We start from the raw sequence: 17431 nt of genomic DNA, 5'->3' as shown, positions 1-17431 counted from the left end.
TAGGGTAATGTGCTCATGAATACTAGTTTTCTTTATTTTGGCTTTATATAACAGATTAATATATATTTTTTTTATTTATATGCCTTTTTAGTTCTATTATTTAAAACAAGAATCAAAGAAAAAGCCGAGGTAATTAAAGTGTGGATTCTTGTTTACAATAGTTCCATCATCCATTAGGTAATAATCAATAATTGATAGATATTTACTCTAAACCCCTGAAGTCAAGTATGTAGTGTAGTTTTGTACAAATAGCTAATTAACATCCAGTAGTTAGATTGCGACAGCGGACAAGGGCGTTAAACAAGCACGCAACACTTCTGACTGTTCACCTTTGTTGGCCTGATGGTAGGAATATGTTTGGCATTCAATTAAAAATATCTCATTTTAAATTCAACAAAATGTACAAGTGTCATTTAGCAATAAATATAATTATTACTTTTAAAATTACAAAATTTCTAAAAATATTAATCATATGGAAAATAATAGAAAAATGTTGATTGGATGGCAAATTGGTAATCATCAATAGTTTGAAGTAATATGGTTCTCAAATTATTATTGTGTCATATATTGAACTACCAATAGCCTAGTGGTTAAGGGTACGGAAAACTAAAAGCGGTCATGGATTCGAATCCTACTGTCACGAACCATATCACAGCAATCTTTTAGCTTATTTGAAGTGGCGATAAGCAATTTATGTTTCAATATTTTACTAATGTTTAAAAAAATTAAACTTCTAGTTCAAAATTACCATAAAGCTTTAAACACAATTATGTTGTTTATTATTTCACTTTTGTCACCCATAAATAGCGCCATACGCGTTGCAAATCGCGTTATTTAAGTGACACTAATTCGGAATTAGTGCAATGGACTAGATTGATGGACTGGATTCAGCGTTTGACATTATCATTGTACAACATGCGTGAATTATATCTTACATAATGCAGCTAACATTAATCCAATGAATACAAATTATAACGATTTGTATGACATTCATGTCAACTTTAGGGGTTAACCGCCGCCTCGTTGACCTTCACTGTTTTTTTCACATTAGTAAAAGTTAAATTAAAAGTAAAAGTTGATAAAAAGTAATGTTTACTACAATTCAACATTAACCTAAAAATATTTTAATAATAGTTATTACATTTAATAAGTAACTACATTTCTCTAAGGACACAGGACGTTAACAAACTTGCATGTCTCAAATCAGAATTTAAGAAATCTTAGGTCGAAGAAGAGGACGGAATCACTGTAAAAAGAAATTAGGATCAGAATAAGACGACCCTAAAACAGCGCGATTCACTCTGTGAAAAAGATTAAGCCGAAGACAAAAACTGCAATCAAAGCAGCCGACATCAAATCACCTTGTGCTCCGGACAATCGCCTCGGCTACACTATTTTTACGCTAATCTTGGACGGCTGCCACGAAGCTTGCCCTCGTGCCCGTACATTAGAATTAACTTCAGCCGGGAAACGGTTATTTTACCGCCAAATATCTTTTATAAAGCGAAAATTAAACAACACGTTAGTTTTAATACAAAACCAATGGAGTACAAATATCTGAATGAGATATGTTCAGAGCGCGCGACACAAATAAATTTCACAGCGAGAAGCTGAAAAACGTATCAGTCGAATCTATGATGGCGCCGTGAGCGTCTCGCGTCGGCCATGGTACGCCTCAGATGGACGTTTACTCTAATTATAATACCTGTTATACTGTTCGCGACAGTGATAACCGCATTCCGCATCCGTGATCTCCAAAAAAGTTCCCATGAAAGTGTTTCGGAGTTCAAAAAGAAACCAAAATGTGAAGAATGTGAAGTGAATAAACTTGACCTTGATCACAAATTACATATTTACAAAGCTGAAAGTGTGAAACGTCCTAATGACGATCTTAATAAACCTATTCAAGGAAAGAAAAAACATATTGAGGAAAAGACAAGTGATAAAATTAAACCAGTGCTTGAAGAAATAGAGGATGAAAGTGAAGAAGATGAAGACGATGAAAATTTAATTTATCTACGAAATTTGGCTTCTAAATGGGAAGAGAAACAGAAAGCTTCCAACCTAAAAAGTGAAAAAGAAAGTACAAAAATAATTAACAAGAGGAAAGATACTGCTGTTAAAGATAATTTTATTAAAAATACTATTAAGGTAGATAGAAAAACAGATAGCGAGAACGAAGATGACGACGATGACGATGACGATGACGATTCTATTCAAAAGACGACTGGAGTAATAAAAAAGAAAAGTACCAGCGTCCGAATAGATTTTATTAATGACGACGAAGAAGGCGATGATGGTGATGACGAAGACAACGATAGTAACGACAGTGGCTTTATCAATACTAAAGTGGAGCTTAAAGATAAACTTAGTAAAGTTGGTTTAAGCTCTCGAGAAGTTGAAACGCCTTTAAAGCAAGTGAAAATAAGCAAGTCAGGGGTGAAAGACAAAGCACTGCCAAAAGAAATAAAGACTGCACATTCATTGACTTCTGAAATTAAAAAAGAAGACCGCAGTAATATTGCTGAAAAGAAAGCAAAGGAAAAAGTTGTTCTTAAAGAAAAAAATAAAGAAACTGTAGTAGTAGAAAAGGTTCTTAAAGATGTTAAAATCAAGAAATCAAGCACCGAAGAAGTGGTTGACAAAGAAGAAGATCGTAAAGTACAGAAACAAGAACCTTTCCAAACCGATGAAATCAAGACACATAAGGTAATTAAAGAAGTAACGAAAGACACGAAACCAACAATTGACGTCAAAAATAAAAAAAATAAAGATCAAATAAAACCTGAAGCCGTATCAAAAGAGATGCCGTTCAACGATTGCAAAATTGAGAGTCAAGAAGATAGCCGACTAAAGCATATTACAGAATCTCTGCACAGACGAAATTTACTTAAAAGTGAATTTGCAGATTTTTACGCTTTTTTGCCGACTTTTGCGCCAAACTTCACACGCGTACAAAATCCTGAGTGCAGGCGTCATGGACAAATACTTCTAAGACAATTACGTGGAGCAAAGTTGTGGGCATTGAGCAGTAAGTATTATAAATTATCAGTTTTTGTTTTTAAAATATTAAAGACTTTTCTGATTTATTTTCCTTTGACAATTAAGAGAAACCATATGTATGTCATGTAATGTAGTTTACATCGTATCGAAGTTTTACATTTACCTAATGGTAAACTTCATAAGTTTTTATTCTATATTGAGTTCTTTATTATGAGTACCTTCATTTTTTTTTAATTTTCATAAAAATTCCAACAACACACGTCACACCGGTAACCCAGAGGGATAGGCAAAAACCACGGACCGCGGTCGTGACTCACCTCTCTCACTTCTCTTGAAAATATAAATGTAAAAAAATGTAATAGAAAGGTAAATAAGCTAAACATGTGAAGCATTCTAAAACCACATTACCTTGGTTAATAATTAATCAGAGAATACTTAATTAGCCTCGAAGGACCATTAGGTACATTTAAAGGTGTTTATTTTCAGTGCTTGACGCAACTGCAAAGGTTCCCTCGGGAATACTCCACGGCAATGGTATTCAACTGGGTAGCTTCGACCAGTGTTTGGGGAGCCGTGCACGGGTTCAACTCGATACTGGGAGCATAGTAAAGGTTCATGGAAAGTATTGTTTGGCTCGTGTTGATCTGAAATCTGAACACCAAGAAATGGAAATTCCAGTTCATTTGGCGCAATCTAAAAACTTGATCAAGAGTCGGATTGATGATGTGAGTATGATTTTTATACCAGATACGGAACCTTCCTAAAAAAATAGAAAAGTAAATCTTAATTCTTATAATGACTCGTTCAGCCAGGTCACTTCGTACCGCGTTTCTCAACGTTGAGTTGGGGCGTGTGCGTTCCCGCGCCCTGTAGCCCAGAAGACGTGGAGAATATAGTGAGGGATGCGATCAAACACTACCAATATACTAGTGGAGTGTCTATCAGAGTTAGAGTCGATGAGCAGGATTGTCACGTGCAGAAGAAACAAGCGTGGTGGGAAGACTGGCTTGGGATACCAACTCTTGTCACTTTGTAAGTTATGACCTAATAAACATTTAATAAATAGTCATGAACTCATGTACATCCCTAACGAAGGGTTTTCTGCGTTGAGTAAGTAATAATTAATATGTAGTAATGAAATGAACTTTCTGTTTTCAGGTTTTTGTACGGCGTGGTCTTGTTACTGGTTTTAGTTGCTACGGCACAAGATTTTGCTGCGAGAAGAAAGGATGAGGAAACCAATGGTAAAGCAGAAGATGAAGGCGACAAAAAAGGGGCGAAAGATACACAAGTTAAGAAGACTGAAGGTAAGAATGTGTTTGTCAAATAATTATTTCACGTGGACATTATACTACTGGATGATATTGTATGTTTATTAAAATTTACGCTGATTTCGCCATACACACTTTTAAACTCTTGTTTACTAAACGTATGGTACTATTCCATTGGACGACATTAAACAATTGCACCACTGATGCTTAGTTTTATGTTAGTTTTATTTAGTCTATGGTTCCAGTTCAAGGTGGATTGTGAGTCATCCTGAGCTAATGATAGAACTCACACATGGCGAAAATAAACTCGTGTAAATCGTTTTAATGATTTTAACTTATTCGCAAAATTGAATCGCTTAGGTAAACTTCATTTATTGACACGTCTAGACATCAAAACTCAATGCATTCATAAAATATTAAGTTCTTGGATAAATCTTGGTATGTATCTCTTACTGTAGGTTTTCGATGCTAAAATCGGTGTAGAAAACATATCGGCATCCCTGTTATTATCTATGAGAAAACAGAGATATCAATATGTTTTAAAGGCGGATTTTGGCCCCAGTAACCCACGGTTAGATTATTGTTGCTATTCAAAGTTGAATCTAATGTGTCATTAAAAGTAACTAATGTGTGAAACGTGATCGTTTCAATGAACCCAACATTGTTTATTGTTTCTTAATTACATCAATCCGTTCGGCTTCGGCCAGTAAATCAAATGATCAGGGGTCACGAACGCCGTATCGAAAATTATGTCGCATGTCCATTGATTTCGAACGATTAGTGTACGTGACCGAGCCCGGTGCAATATTGCCTGGACCAGACTTGTATACGTAATATATGTTAATTAACGTGTCATCGGTATTCGGAGTCGATTTGAATCGCAAACGGGCCGGAGAACCGCGACTCGTTGTCGAAACAAAGTGGGTTAAGGTCGAACGGATGCTTGGGGTTCAGCGATAATTTATGAAAATGCCTCGTTTCGTTAATAAAAATCACTCTGAGTAAACAATATACAAATCGAAATTAAATTGATATTAAATGCAATCAAACTGATGGATACGACAAATACATATATTAATTAACGAGGCAATGCATCAAATATCTCGCCCATTAAGAGTCTAATTTAAATTAACACCTTTACTAATGATCTAGGTATCAAAATCGAAATTATACTTTTAGGTCAAGTTGAAAGTTAAATATAAATAATACCTATGCCCTATTTTTTTTTTAATTTCACATGAATAAATGCATATTTTTTACTAATGAATACATCTGTAATAATTTTGTAGAAGCCTATAAAGTATTTATAAAATGATCCGCCTAATTACGTTCCCGCCTTTCAAACTTTGAATGACAAATAAAAACAAAAATATAATTCATTTCACACTTGTGTTTGTGTTACGAAGTTTGTTTTCATAAACAAATTTGGTCGTTAGAAAACGACTAAGTTTCGAAGTCGATTTCTTTTCTAAATCAACGAGCGACGTAATTTGTTATGCAAATTGCCTTCGTCGACACTTCTGCCTCACGTCAAATTTAAGCATGACTTATTTCTTGATTTATTCTTGTTTATTTATGAGCTTTTTTTCATCCGGAGCTTTTGAATTGAGTTCTTTCGAATTCTATATAATGGAATAACAAGGGCCGATTCTGTGCGCAGTGTGCCTAAAGAAAAAGATAAATATTTAAATTCAACCATTATGTTGATGTGGTTCATCCGCCTTTTAATTCGTCGTTCGTTATTCTTTGTTGGTATTCAGAATAATTGACCAAATTTAAATGGTTAAATTTATTTCAGAACTTACCATAATGCTTTTCAATTTCTAACAAAATTAACTACAAAATAATATCTTAAACTCACTGAGGATTAAAAACAAAACACTCGCTAATTTTGTTATGTCAAATGTTCAATTGTTTTTTATGAAGTTCGAAAGTAAATAATCATTTCATTCGTTTCAGGCGAGAACGCAATAAGCGTGTTTTCATTGTACCGCACTGTTCGCAAGCTGATGGCACCGGCGACGACAGATGAGATCTCCTGCATCCATGGAGTGCGAGCCATCGCCACCGTCGCTCTCCTCATCGCTCATAAGTTTCTACCTGTTGCTTCTACGCCTTACACCAACAGGCTTATGATAACTGAGGTTTGTAAAATGGAAACCAGTGTGTTACTACTTGATAATAATCTGCTAAAAACTCCTCGATAATTAATCTATTTTTCGTAAATGTCATTTTGAAGTAGTAATTTGTCATCAATTCATTCATTCATTATAATTTTGAAATGTAGAGACATGTTATTAAAATACGCAACAGTGAAAAAAGCAAATATTGTTAAACGGTAATTTGATATTTAACTTTGACAGGGGCTGAATATTTATATTTTTAGTTTTTATTTTTTGCTCATTAAATTACATCCGTCCCGGGATTTGAACGAAACTAGTTTGTAATTGTTTCGGTGAGTTTTAGAGGTCCTGGTACACGTGTATACGTGCCTCTCATACTAAATTGACTAATTGCTGGTCCGCTTAAATTTGAATTCGTTTTAGAATAAATGTACAGCTCAATTCATAAATGTGCACCTGAATTCATAAATGAATCATCGTTTTGTTCAAATTCACCGCACAAATAAGGCAGGTTATTTATGTTAATAACGCATTTTGTTATATTTCCCAAGAAAATTCTCTCTTTGAAGTATAAATTTGGAAGTTCGTTTGTTTTTAAAAATGTAAGGTGTATAAACCAATTAAAGAACTGTAGATAGCCTTACAATTTTAAGGTGTTATTTGTAAGTTTCTGATATAAAGTAATCGATTTCTATTATCTCATACTATGCCACAAATCCTGGATCTATAGCAATCATCCTTGTGGTCAGCGAACAACAAAACATAACTCAAAATAAATCAAGAAACCAATGCCTCATAAATAAGACTAAAACGTTGGATTATAACGAAAGACATCGCGCTTATGCTCTGAAACGTTGGATCGTCGCCAGATTGTTATTTGCCGTATCTGGCCCGTGCAACAAAATTGTGTTTGGCAATGCGAAAACTTTGTTTATCTGCGAAACTTCTAGTTTTTTGTTTATGTTAAACTGAACGGGCGAAAGCGAAAAAGTTTTGATTCTACTCTTTAATCTGACATCTGTAAGTATCGTAAAATACGTCGAGGGATCCTAGTCGTCTGCCATCAAAGCCTGTCGTAACAATGAAGCCCGGCGATCATTGCTCGATACAGATAAAACATTTATACTTAATCTGGACTTAGACAACAGACAGTAAACTCTTTATTGGCATTTATACGACTTTAGATCTTTACCTTGATTCATTCCCTTATCATATTATTTATTTTATAATAAGCTTTGCAGAAATAATTTGACTCAAAGGAAAAATAATAATCGCCGTAGTTTATGAATACATAAGGTAAACTATCGGTCGCCTGAGACTCTATCCACGCGGAATTTAAAAAAAAACATATTTAGTCGCCTATGTGTTCTTCCACACTATGTTCTATACGTATGACAAATTTAATCGAGATCCGTTCTGCAGGTGTGAAGATACCTTCAAACAAATATCCATCCACTCATCTTAACATTAGCATTTATAATATTAGTAAGATAAATGAAATAAAAGTAAATGCATAAACAAAGTTAAGGAGTGTGGACGGGAATAGATGTCTAGGGTTTGAGTACATTAAAATATTTTAATTAGACCTGATTATTTTGACTAATAATTAGGTTTCATATATAAGTATGATATTTGTAAACTTACAAAGCTTGTGTTGATACACCCTTTGAGTGATACGCACAAACTTCACGTTAAAAATAACTAAATACAACATAATCATATTCAAAACCCAGTAAGGTTGACTACTTATGATAGTTTTGTTCCATAATCAAAACTACTAACTCGGTTTACGGAGTAATTTTATTAACTTAATGGCCTGTAATTCCGATGCGAATATGGTTGGTAATTGCATGCCTTGTAATAACTTTCTTATTCAACGGTAGCGGTTGAATTAGCGTCTGCAAATATACTGAAACACGATATGTTATAATTTTTACCATAAAATACAGTGATAAAATTAAAATTAAATTTTACACAAATATATTAAATTATTCAAACTTTCGTGAGACATACTAAACTGATATATAAACACGACTAAACACTCACGTATATACGTCCGGTGGCGGCACCGACTATTTTCTAGTAGTGAGCGACGGGCCGCGTCCGCGAAATAATACCAGTGCCACTCATCCTGATGAAGGGCCCCCGATGGGCTCGAAACTAGTCGGTGCCGCCACCGGACCTATATACGTGAGTGTTTAGCCGTGTTTATATATCAGTTTATACAAATATAATAACAGATTTAAACGACTTTTATGATATAGTCATAATTTGTCCCTATGCTAAGTTCAATTTTAATTTATTTTTACTGTTTATACTTACGTCCAATAACTTGAAGACACCTTATAAGTGTTACACCGTCCTTGTCATCAGTTCCTACGTGTTACCTCCAATAAACCCGAAAATATATCTACAACTTCATCCTTACAAATACTTAACACTTAGTAGTAACGTATCATATTATTCAATAGTAATTGTTCATTATTTTTCTTCTTTGTAAAGTGCACTATATCAGCTTTAACCATATAAAATTATTTTTTACCCTTATGTGTTATTTTACCTGGTTCTTTACGTCCAGGTGGTAAGCTCTCCCCTGTGGTCGTGGTGCCGTGCTGGTTGGATGTACACTGATTGCTTCTTGTTGTTGAGCGGGACGCTCACAGCGCATCGTATAGCAAATGACAACGAATCTGGAGCATTTAAGAGAATTTTGTTCAGATATTTAAGGTAATATATGAGTAATTTCTGTTGGAGATAATATTATATACGCCACTGATGCGATTCCTAATAAATACAATCATATTTTATTATTCTATTACCTGTTTCACCACTGAGGCAAATTTTACATTGAAACAGCTTGCCATTAATTTCTTTCAGGCGCTTAAAATTAACGCGCTGCTACATTTTCTTATTCACATAACTAATTAAAATTGATAAGTTGTCATGATCGATTATGAAGTCGGTAATTACTGGTTGGTCGCAGATGACGTTAACAGCGTACGATAAATTGCTGTTCTGGATGCGACAGAAGATTCTGATGTAGTATAGTGAGTTCTGATACGATTCAAGAAATATTATGAATAATTTCAGTTTCAAAATTATAAAATAACTACCAACTTGATATAATTTGATTGACTTTAATCTAACTTCGATTAAAAAATTAAAATCGACACTCGACCTTATTTTATTTAAAATATTTCTAAGCAAATATAAACTTTTAAAAATTATGTTACGCATACAAGGTACCTTAAATTAGTTCCTACATAACGCATTTGAGTTTTTTCCTGAACCGCTAGATGTTTTATTTATTTAATTCAAAGATTTGTCAAAAGCGTGGGTTGTCACTGTTAGTAAACTTTTACGAAAACATGTTGTTATCCCCCTCATATTCTTTGAAAGAAGTAAGGTAAAAATATGCATTCCTATGAATGGTTCGTCTATGGAAATCCACGATGAATATTGATATTTCATTTCATGTTTATCTCCAGAACGACAAGACCGATTTTAACGGGACTTTGGCGGGAAGGTAGCTTATGCACACGGGCATTTTATAGGTTACTTGTTTTTTTTTCAATTCTATGCCGATAAGTCGCGAACAACCGTAAGTCAATAAATAAAACACATGAGTTGACGAGGAATAACACTCTGAGTTGTAACATGTCGTACATTAGGGCTAATGTAAAGTTAAGGTATTGTTCATAAAAAATAATAAAAGAATCTTATCTTTTGCTTTGTTCAATACTTTTTTAGTAATCGATGATAATAAATGATTTGTGTGTTAATGTTTGACATTTCAGCACTTAATTTTAAGGAACTGACAAAATATAAAATAACTAATCGATTAAGTCTAAAGGGTTATATTTAAAGTGTATTTAGGTACTAAATATTTGATAATGTAACCGTAGAGTTACACTGCTGTGACATTTGTAATAATATATATTGTAGTATTTTTTTAAAGAAAAGAAAAGACTAGTGGAATTCTACGGTAAGGGTAATAAAACAAGTTCTTAGAAATCAATATATGCGTGGAAAAACGTAGACATTAAGTTAAATATTTTAAAAAGTCATTTCGATTTTACTTTTTTTTTATTTCTACAGACTACTCTTCAAGGTCAGTTAATAACATTTTGGAAGGTTAAATTACAGGTTTTTGAATATTCCTTTGTTTCAGACTGACTCCTGCTTTGTTAGCTGTGATATTATTCTACGCGTATATTTGGGATAACATCTCCGTAGGTCCCATGTGGGGCTCACTCGTCACTAAGAACGCGGAAGTCTGTCAACAAGGCTGGTGGTGGAACGTCTTCTATCTGCAGAATTACTTCGGGTTCGAGGATATGGTCAGTGTAATTCAATTTTTATTCTTAATAAGCTTAAATTAATCTCTTTAATTATTCTGAAATAATATTAAAGCATGGAGTTTTTCTCCATGAAAAGTCCTTTTATTTAATATTTTATTTTCAACTCGCGGTAAGAATTTTAATCTGATTTATTTTATTTTTATGTTGTTTTTATTGGTAGTTGCTAGTCATGCATTGTGTGCTGTTGGAATACATTACGCAATTTCCTAAATAAACTACTCCAAAAAAATTGTGTATAAGCTACGTCTTGTGTAATGAAGCCGTTTGCATTCTCGTAATGATCTCTACAGAACTGGCGCAAGCTAGTTGTACCGATTATTCCGATGACGCTCTCAGAATAAAGAAAGAATTACTCAACATAATGATAGTAAGCTAAGATTTACGAAAAAAAAAAACATCAAGCACCTTCATATCACTGGCAGTCGCCCCCAACTTCGTCAACGCTGAATTAAAAAAAAAAGTAGCTTACATTATAACCGCGTGCATTAGCTACGTTTACCACTAACCGTTAGTTCGGAGACCAAAATATCTGTGTAAAACATGTCGTCATGTTTATCAGAGATAACATTACGTTTTAAACTGGGATTTTGATCTCAGAAACCCACAGTAAGTTCCATTAAAATCGAACCAGCCGTTTCAGACATTTCTTGCTTTACTCTTAAGATTTATTTAAAACTAATTACTTTTACGTTTTAATAAAATAGTCTTGACCTTTCAATAAGATAAGTGATCACGAAACGATCGGCTATTCATTAGGAAATGTCCAACTGCCGAACATGTAGGCGTTGATGTATGAATGTGTCAGTAAAGTAAAAACCGGAAATCGCTAGTTTTTTCCAACCTTTCTAAATAATGAGCGTGAATGTGATATCGAAGCTTTTAAATATAAAATCTATTTTTAAATACAAAATTACTATTTATCAATATTCAGTAAATCGGTAAAACCATCAAAAGACAAAAGAACTTGGAAAGAAAGGGACCACATTTAACTTTAATTAAGATTAATTAAGACAAACTCAATTCCTGTATGACCAACAACGGTCATCAAAATGTAAGAATTTATCTTTAAATTACCGTTCTACTAAGATTATGTGTACCCGCTTAAATAGTTTGCTGCTTTTCTAAGTCACATAAGTGCACGATAACCTTTAGTACTGTTGTTCCAGTGCGCCCCACAAACCCACCAGCTGGCACTAGACATGCAGCTGTCGGTCCTGGGCGGTGTGGTGGTGTGGGCGATGCAATCGGAGCTGCCTATGCTACGCGCACTGCTACCCACGCTTCACGTATGGACTGCTTTCTCCAGATACCGGACAACGAAGGAACATCGCCTCACGCTACTGGCTTATCACGGAGTTAGGTAATTTGACTATTATAATAAGATATTTTGTCTGCTTATTAACCTACACCTCTTTGAGTTGTTCCTAGTAAAAGGTCGACCTTTAAATAAATAAATGTTACTTATTAATTTGATCCATTAACCGTCTACATCTGCGCAATCCATTTCGTATTTCTCTGAACTATACTGGAGTACCACATAATGTGGAAAATATACGTCACGTCCCATTTCAACCACTTTGGTCGCTGTTATTATACGGTTAATATAATAGATACATCTAAAGGATAAATGATTTGCAACATCTAAAAATACTAATAAAAAAAAGTCTGTGACAGATTTAAGAAAAAAACCTCTTGACTTCAAATGAAAATACGCATTTCTTTCTTAACATATTATTACGTAATATCTAATACTTATAAAAATCAAATATGTAGTGAATAAGGTTATTTGATTTAAAACTGAAGATCTTAGATTCGATGTTACAACTGCGATACACAATGTAGGTAGGAAATTACTTTGTTTAACCTGTTTAAAAATTTTAGAGAACGTACTCGGCATCTTTTATCCTTTGTTTTATCTTATCTTTAAATCCTACCGATCTAAGCTTCTTTATTGTAAACTTAATAAGCTAGTAGTATTTAATAAGCTAATCACTTATTATTGACGGCAATAGTCTCTCTCTCTCTCTCTGCCTAGCTTGAATCCCAAAAAGTGGTGGGTTCAGCTTTCCCAATCTGTCTCTTCCACTTCGCTCTGTCCATGACATCTTCATCTGAGTCTACTATTATTTATTTTATATTTCCTTGAACGAACCTTGTTCGACATTAGTAGAGTTAAATTATTTGTCAGGCAGTTATTTAGACATTGTCATGTCTTTTATTTTGAGTATATATTTAACCGACTTCAAAAAATTGGTGGTTCTCAATTCGTCTGTATGTTTTTTTTTGTACACGGTAAAACAAATGTATAAGTTTGATCAAAGCGAATGTTATGAATTGATTTATATTCAAAGTGTACGACGAGCGAGCCTTGCCGCCGGCTACCGGAAGCTGCGGCGAGCGACGACACGATATCACCAAGAGAGTCTTAGTCATATCACGAATATACGTATTACCCCTTTGAAAAAAATACATATGGAAAAATAATAATATTAAGAAGTATAAAGGAACAGCAATATCTGGGTTATATGATGCGGAATTAAGAGCATAAGCTGCTCTAGGAGATGCAAGGACACGCCTTCCTTAAAGGCCAGCAACGCATCTGCGGTCCCTCTGGCGTTGCGGATGTCCATGGGCGTCGGATCAAACAATTTCCTATAAAAAAAACTTCTCCTATAAAAAAGGGAAAGAGGCCCTTGGAAGTAAATATGTAATCTTGAAAATATTCGTCTTCTTCTTCGCTGTTGCAGTCTTTTCAGATCGGTCGAGGTCATCAAGTATTAGTGAAACATTAAACCATGATAAAACTTAAGACCACCATTACGGCTTTGCGGCTAATGTCAGACTCATAAAAAATTTAAAACGATAAAAATCAATATAAATGTTAATACTGTTTTACGTAACAGTTGTTTAAATTGAATGCGGTTTCCATATATTTAAAAAGAATATTGAGCAATAAAATGATGTTGCGAGGCTAATGAAATATGAACTAAATCTTTGCACATGTAAGAACTAATACGTATGAAATTCTTTTGTTGTATCGTTGGAAATAATTTCCGCTTGAAATACCATTTGAAATACAATACAATAGCTTTATTATTTTTCTTTTCGTTTTCAGCGTAAGCCAACTGTACCGGACGGCACGGCTGAGTTACACTTCTGTGATCCACCGCGCCTCTCCCTACTTGCTCGGGCTAAGCCTCGGGCTCGCTCTCAAGAACAATACACGTCATAGCAAAGTACGTAGTTCAGCTTCACTCGAACTATTATAGAATCAACGATATTTACAGTTCGCTAAACAAACACTTCGATGAACCTCGATAGTTTCTTTGAACGTTTTGTTATATTTATAACGAAATTATTACTTTATAACTTTATTAAGTTTCTTTACTCCGCGCTTGTAGTTCCAATATTCTACAGTTAAATATGACTTTACTTTAAACCAAATGTAATAGTATATTCAGTCATAAGAGATTTCAATCTGTAAACTGGAGATGCTTTTGAGTTTACTAATGAACGCTGGAAGTATAAAACAAATATAATTTCTGACATAACTGGATATCACTGACCACTAAGCTGTCGGTCGTTAGAGACATACATTAGGCGGCTTGCGGCTTTAGTATCTTAATCTCTTATGTGTTGAGTTAAATGACGTATGCACTAATGTATTTCTCCTAAAACCGCAAGCTCCGAGATTGTAGGCAAGCCGCCAGCGGTGAAATATTGTCGCGATACCGGCTCAGGGGGCGGCTCGCTTGAGAGATTGCAGAAGCCATGCGTTGTATTTGAATATGGTTTTATTTGATTTTGATCCATCATCATACTAAGTATAAAGTGTGAAGAAAGATTATGCCAGACACGTCAATGAGAAACATTATAACAATGGGTGTTCCTTTTCAAGAGGTGTAATATGATGAATAATTTTGCGGATATCGATAGATTTTCTATTATTTAGGAAAAAGGACACAATAACTACTTCATCTTATAGACACGAACACGACAACCGATTTAACACATTTGAGGTCAAGATTTAAAATGGAAATAAATCTAAAATTCCACTTCTGTTTTATTTTATAAAACTGTGTAACGTTTTTTTTTTCAGATATTACTAGCATTTGGATGGTTAATCAGCGGTGCGCTATGGTGCTCTGTATGGTGGGCGGGCTTCGATTCTGGATCAACTCAGTACCGATACAGCTCAACATTCGCTGCACAGTACGCCGCGTTGGCACCCATCGCCTCCGCTTTGGCAATCGCCTGGCTCATATACGCAGTCCACGGCGGTCATTGTGGTCAGTGTTACAACAGAACGAAACTAAATCTGGTTAGGAAACGCGGAAACCATTTGCAACTAAAATAAACATCGGTTTCCATTAAATTGTTCCCAACGTTTCGCTAATTTAATTACTTGGCATGAGCCTGTTTGAAAATAAATTGGAGTTTTGTTGGTGATATTTGATCCATATTTATCTCATTAAGATTTCAACTTAGGGAAATTCAGCATTATTGAAATACAGGGTGTTCCAAAAGGTTACGTACATAGGAAGGGGGATGATAGGGGTGGTCACGAGGGTCACCAGAAAAATGAAATAAAATTTTCCCTCTGGGTATTAAAAAAATAAAGGGCATTTTTTTAAAACTTAAAAATTTTACACCTTCTGGGGCAATTTTGTAACCAATGACCTACAAATATTGCTACATTAAAAAAAAGCTATTATGTTATCGTCAATAACCTTTTATCAATATGAAATAAAAAAAAAACAATACAACTAACAAAGATTTTAAAGAAAATGAAAATTGCTCCAGAAGGTGTAAAATTTTTAAGTTTTTTAAAAATGCCATTTTTTTATACCCAGAGGGGAATTTTTATTTTATTTTTCTGGTGACCCTTGTGACCACCCCTATCATCCTCGTTCCTATGTACGTAACCTTTTGGGACACCCTGTATATATAAATAGTAATGAAAGCCGAAATCACAGACATGGCTTTTGAAAACAAGTCTATTCAATCGTAAATCTAACAAATAAATTAATATAAGTAATAACCTATCGAATTTGGCTCAGAAATTTCAAACACTACGCTAAAGCTTTTGTTTTTATTTTTTTATTTCATCACACTCTGATTGTGAAAATCCAAGGTCAATAATTGGTTGGTAAATTCTTTGTTTTTTTGGATTTGTTACTTGGAAGAAAGATTCTTTAAGAAAAAGAAATAATATAAAGACACGAAATATTATTTACTTGTAATATTCCTAGAAATTATAAAATTACGATTGTATTTGCTTATTTACAGATATCCTGCACAACTTACTCTGCAGTCGTCCATTAACCCTTATCAGTCGTCTTTCGTACGCCCTCTATCTCTGTCAGTTTGTTGTGTTTCTGACTAATGCAGCTACAGTGAGGACCGCTACCGAATTTACCTTAATGTCTCTGGTGAGTGTGAGCTAAATAATGTCTTGCAATTTATTTCGTCTACATTGCTATTTCCACACAAATATTTAAGATAATATCACTAACCCTTCTTTAATGAGCTTAAGACAGTACTTAGGGGTTAGACAAAAAGCATTCGCTTCGAAGCGATTCCATAGCGAACTTCAAAAATGTATGTAATTGACGCGCGACAATCACGTGACGCGACGTGATCGAAAGTTATTGTCAGTGATATACATTTTTGAAGTTCGTTATGGAATCGCTACGTAGCAAATGCACTTTGTTTAAACCCCCTGTTTCGTGTACTACAAGGAATATAAGAATAATGGAAAATCCTTTTTTTCAGATTGATGTCCAAGAAATATCTTTAATATTTTTATCATCAATTTTGTTGACGTTAACATTTGTAATTCCAATGCAATCGTTACCAAAGATTCTTTTCTTAGTGTCGAAAACAAGCGACAGTAAAAAGGAAAAGTTAGTTTCCGCTGAGTCAGAAAAGTGTCAATCAGAAACAGGAAGCCAAAGAAAGAATGAAAAGGTGATAGAAATGCCTTTGATTAGAAATAGACAAACGCTTATTGCTCACCGAGAAGTGTTAGAAGAAATCCCAGAAGTTGAAATGGAACATGAACATCAGAGAACGAATGATAGTTTAGAAGAAATTCTAGAAGAGGAAGAAAATGAGGAAGGTATGGATGAGGAAAATGAACGTATAAATGAAGAAGAACTAGAAGTAATAGAAGAAGAACAAGGTGAAGATGAGGATTTCTGGACAAATAGAGATGAGGGCAATCAAAGGAGATCATTTTCTAGAAATAGCGATGATCTTGATGACTGGGAAGTGACAGGCAATGGCAATGGACATAGTGGAGCTCAACATTATCGATACTCGAGATAACGATTATTGTGTAATTAAATTTTATGCGAATTTTAAATTTATTTTATTTATACCTTATTCACATAATTGAAAGGATAGTATAGGTGAGCGGTGTCAATCTCTGCAGTTTTTTGGTATTCCTATTTAGTTGCTAAGGTAGATTTTTTTAAATACCGTCAATGGAATGGAGTCTTGTCAAGTCTTCGATAACTTGTCGAGATGCTTATATAATATGAATAATGAGTAGGTTATTGCATAAACCATAGTTTAAGTTACGATAGTTGAAAACAATTTAGCAACGTACTCTATCCGTATCGTATGTGTAATTACAATATTAATAGTTAAACGTGAATCACGATGTAAT

General features: G+C 34.2%; 1 protein-coding gene across 2 annotated transcripts; it reads left to right on the top strand.

Annotated features, from left to right (window-relative positions):
- The first annotated feature begins 1441 nt into the window (after positions 1 to 1441).
- On the top strand, positions 1442 to 17119 carry LOC106113475 (nose resistant to fluoxetine protein 6). 2 transcript variants are annotated; one of them, XM_013306270.1, is made up of 12 exons: positions 1442 to 3031; positions 3490 to 3728; positions 3812 to 4035; positions 4162 to 4310; positions 6234 to 6418; positions 8976 to 9124; positions 10569 to 10737; positions 11925 to 12118; positions 13874 to 13994; positions 14858 to 15047; positions 16048 to 16190; positions 16534 to 17119. In XM_013306270.1, exons 1-12 carry the CDS (start codon positions 1666 to 1668, stop codon positions 17086 to 17088), a joined length of 3684 nt encoding a protein of 1227 aa, XP_013161724.1. In that variant the 5' UTR covers positions 1442 to 1665; the 3' UTR covers positions 17089 to 17119. The 2 variants fall into 2 exon arrangements, with proteins under 2 accessions (XP_013161724.1, XP_013161725.1); XM_013306271.1 differs by lacking the exon at positions 16048 to 16190 and having other exon boundaries at positions 16534 to 16622.
- The last annotated feature ends 312 nt before the right edge of the window (positions 17120 to 17431 follow it).

The sequence above is a fragment of the Papilio xuthus genome, unplaced genomic scaffold (genome assembly GCF_000836235.2).
Source record: "Papilio xuthus unplaced genomic scaffold, Pxut_1.1 DF828258.1, whole genome shotgun sequence".
In the NCBI taxonomy this organism is placed as follows: domain Eukaryota; kingdom Metazoa; phylum Arthropoda; class Insecta; order Lepidoptera; family Papilionidae; genus Papilio; species Papilio xuthus.
The sequence above is the reverse complement of the archived record's forward strand: the minus strand, read 5'-3'. Positions and strand labels throughout refer to the sequence as shown.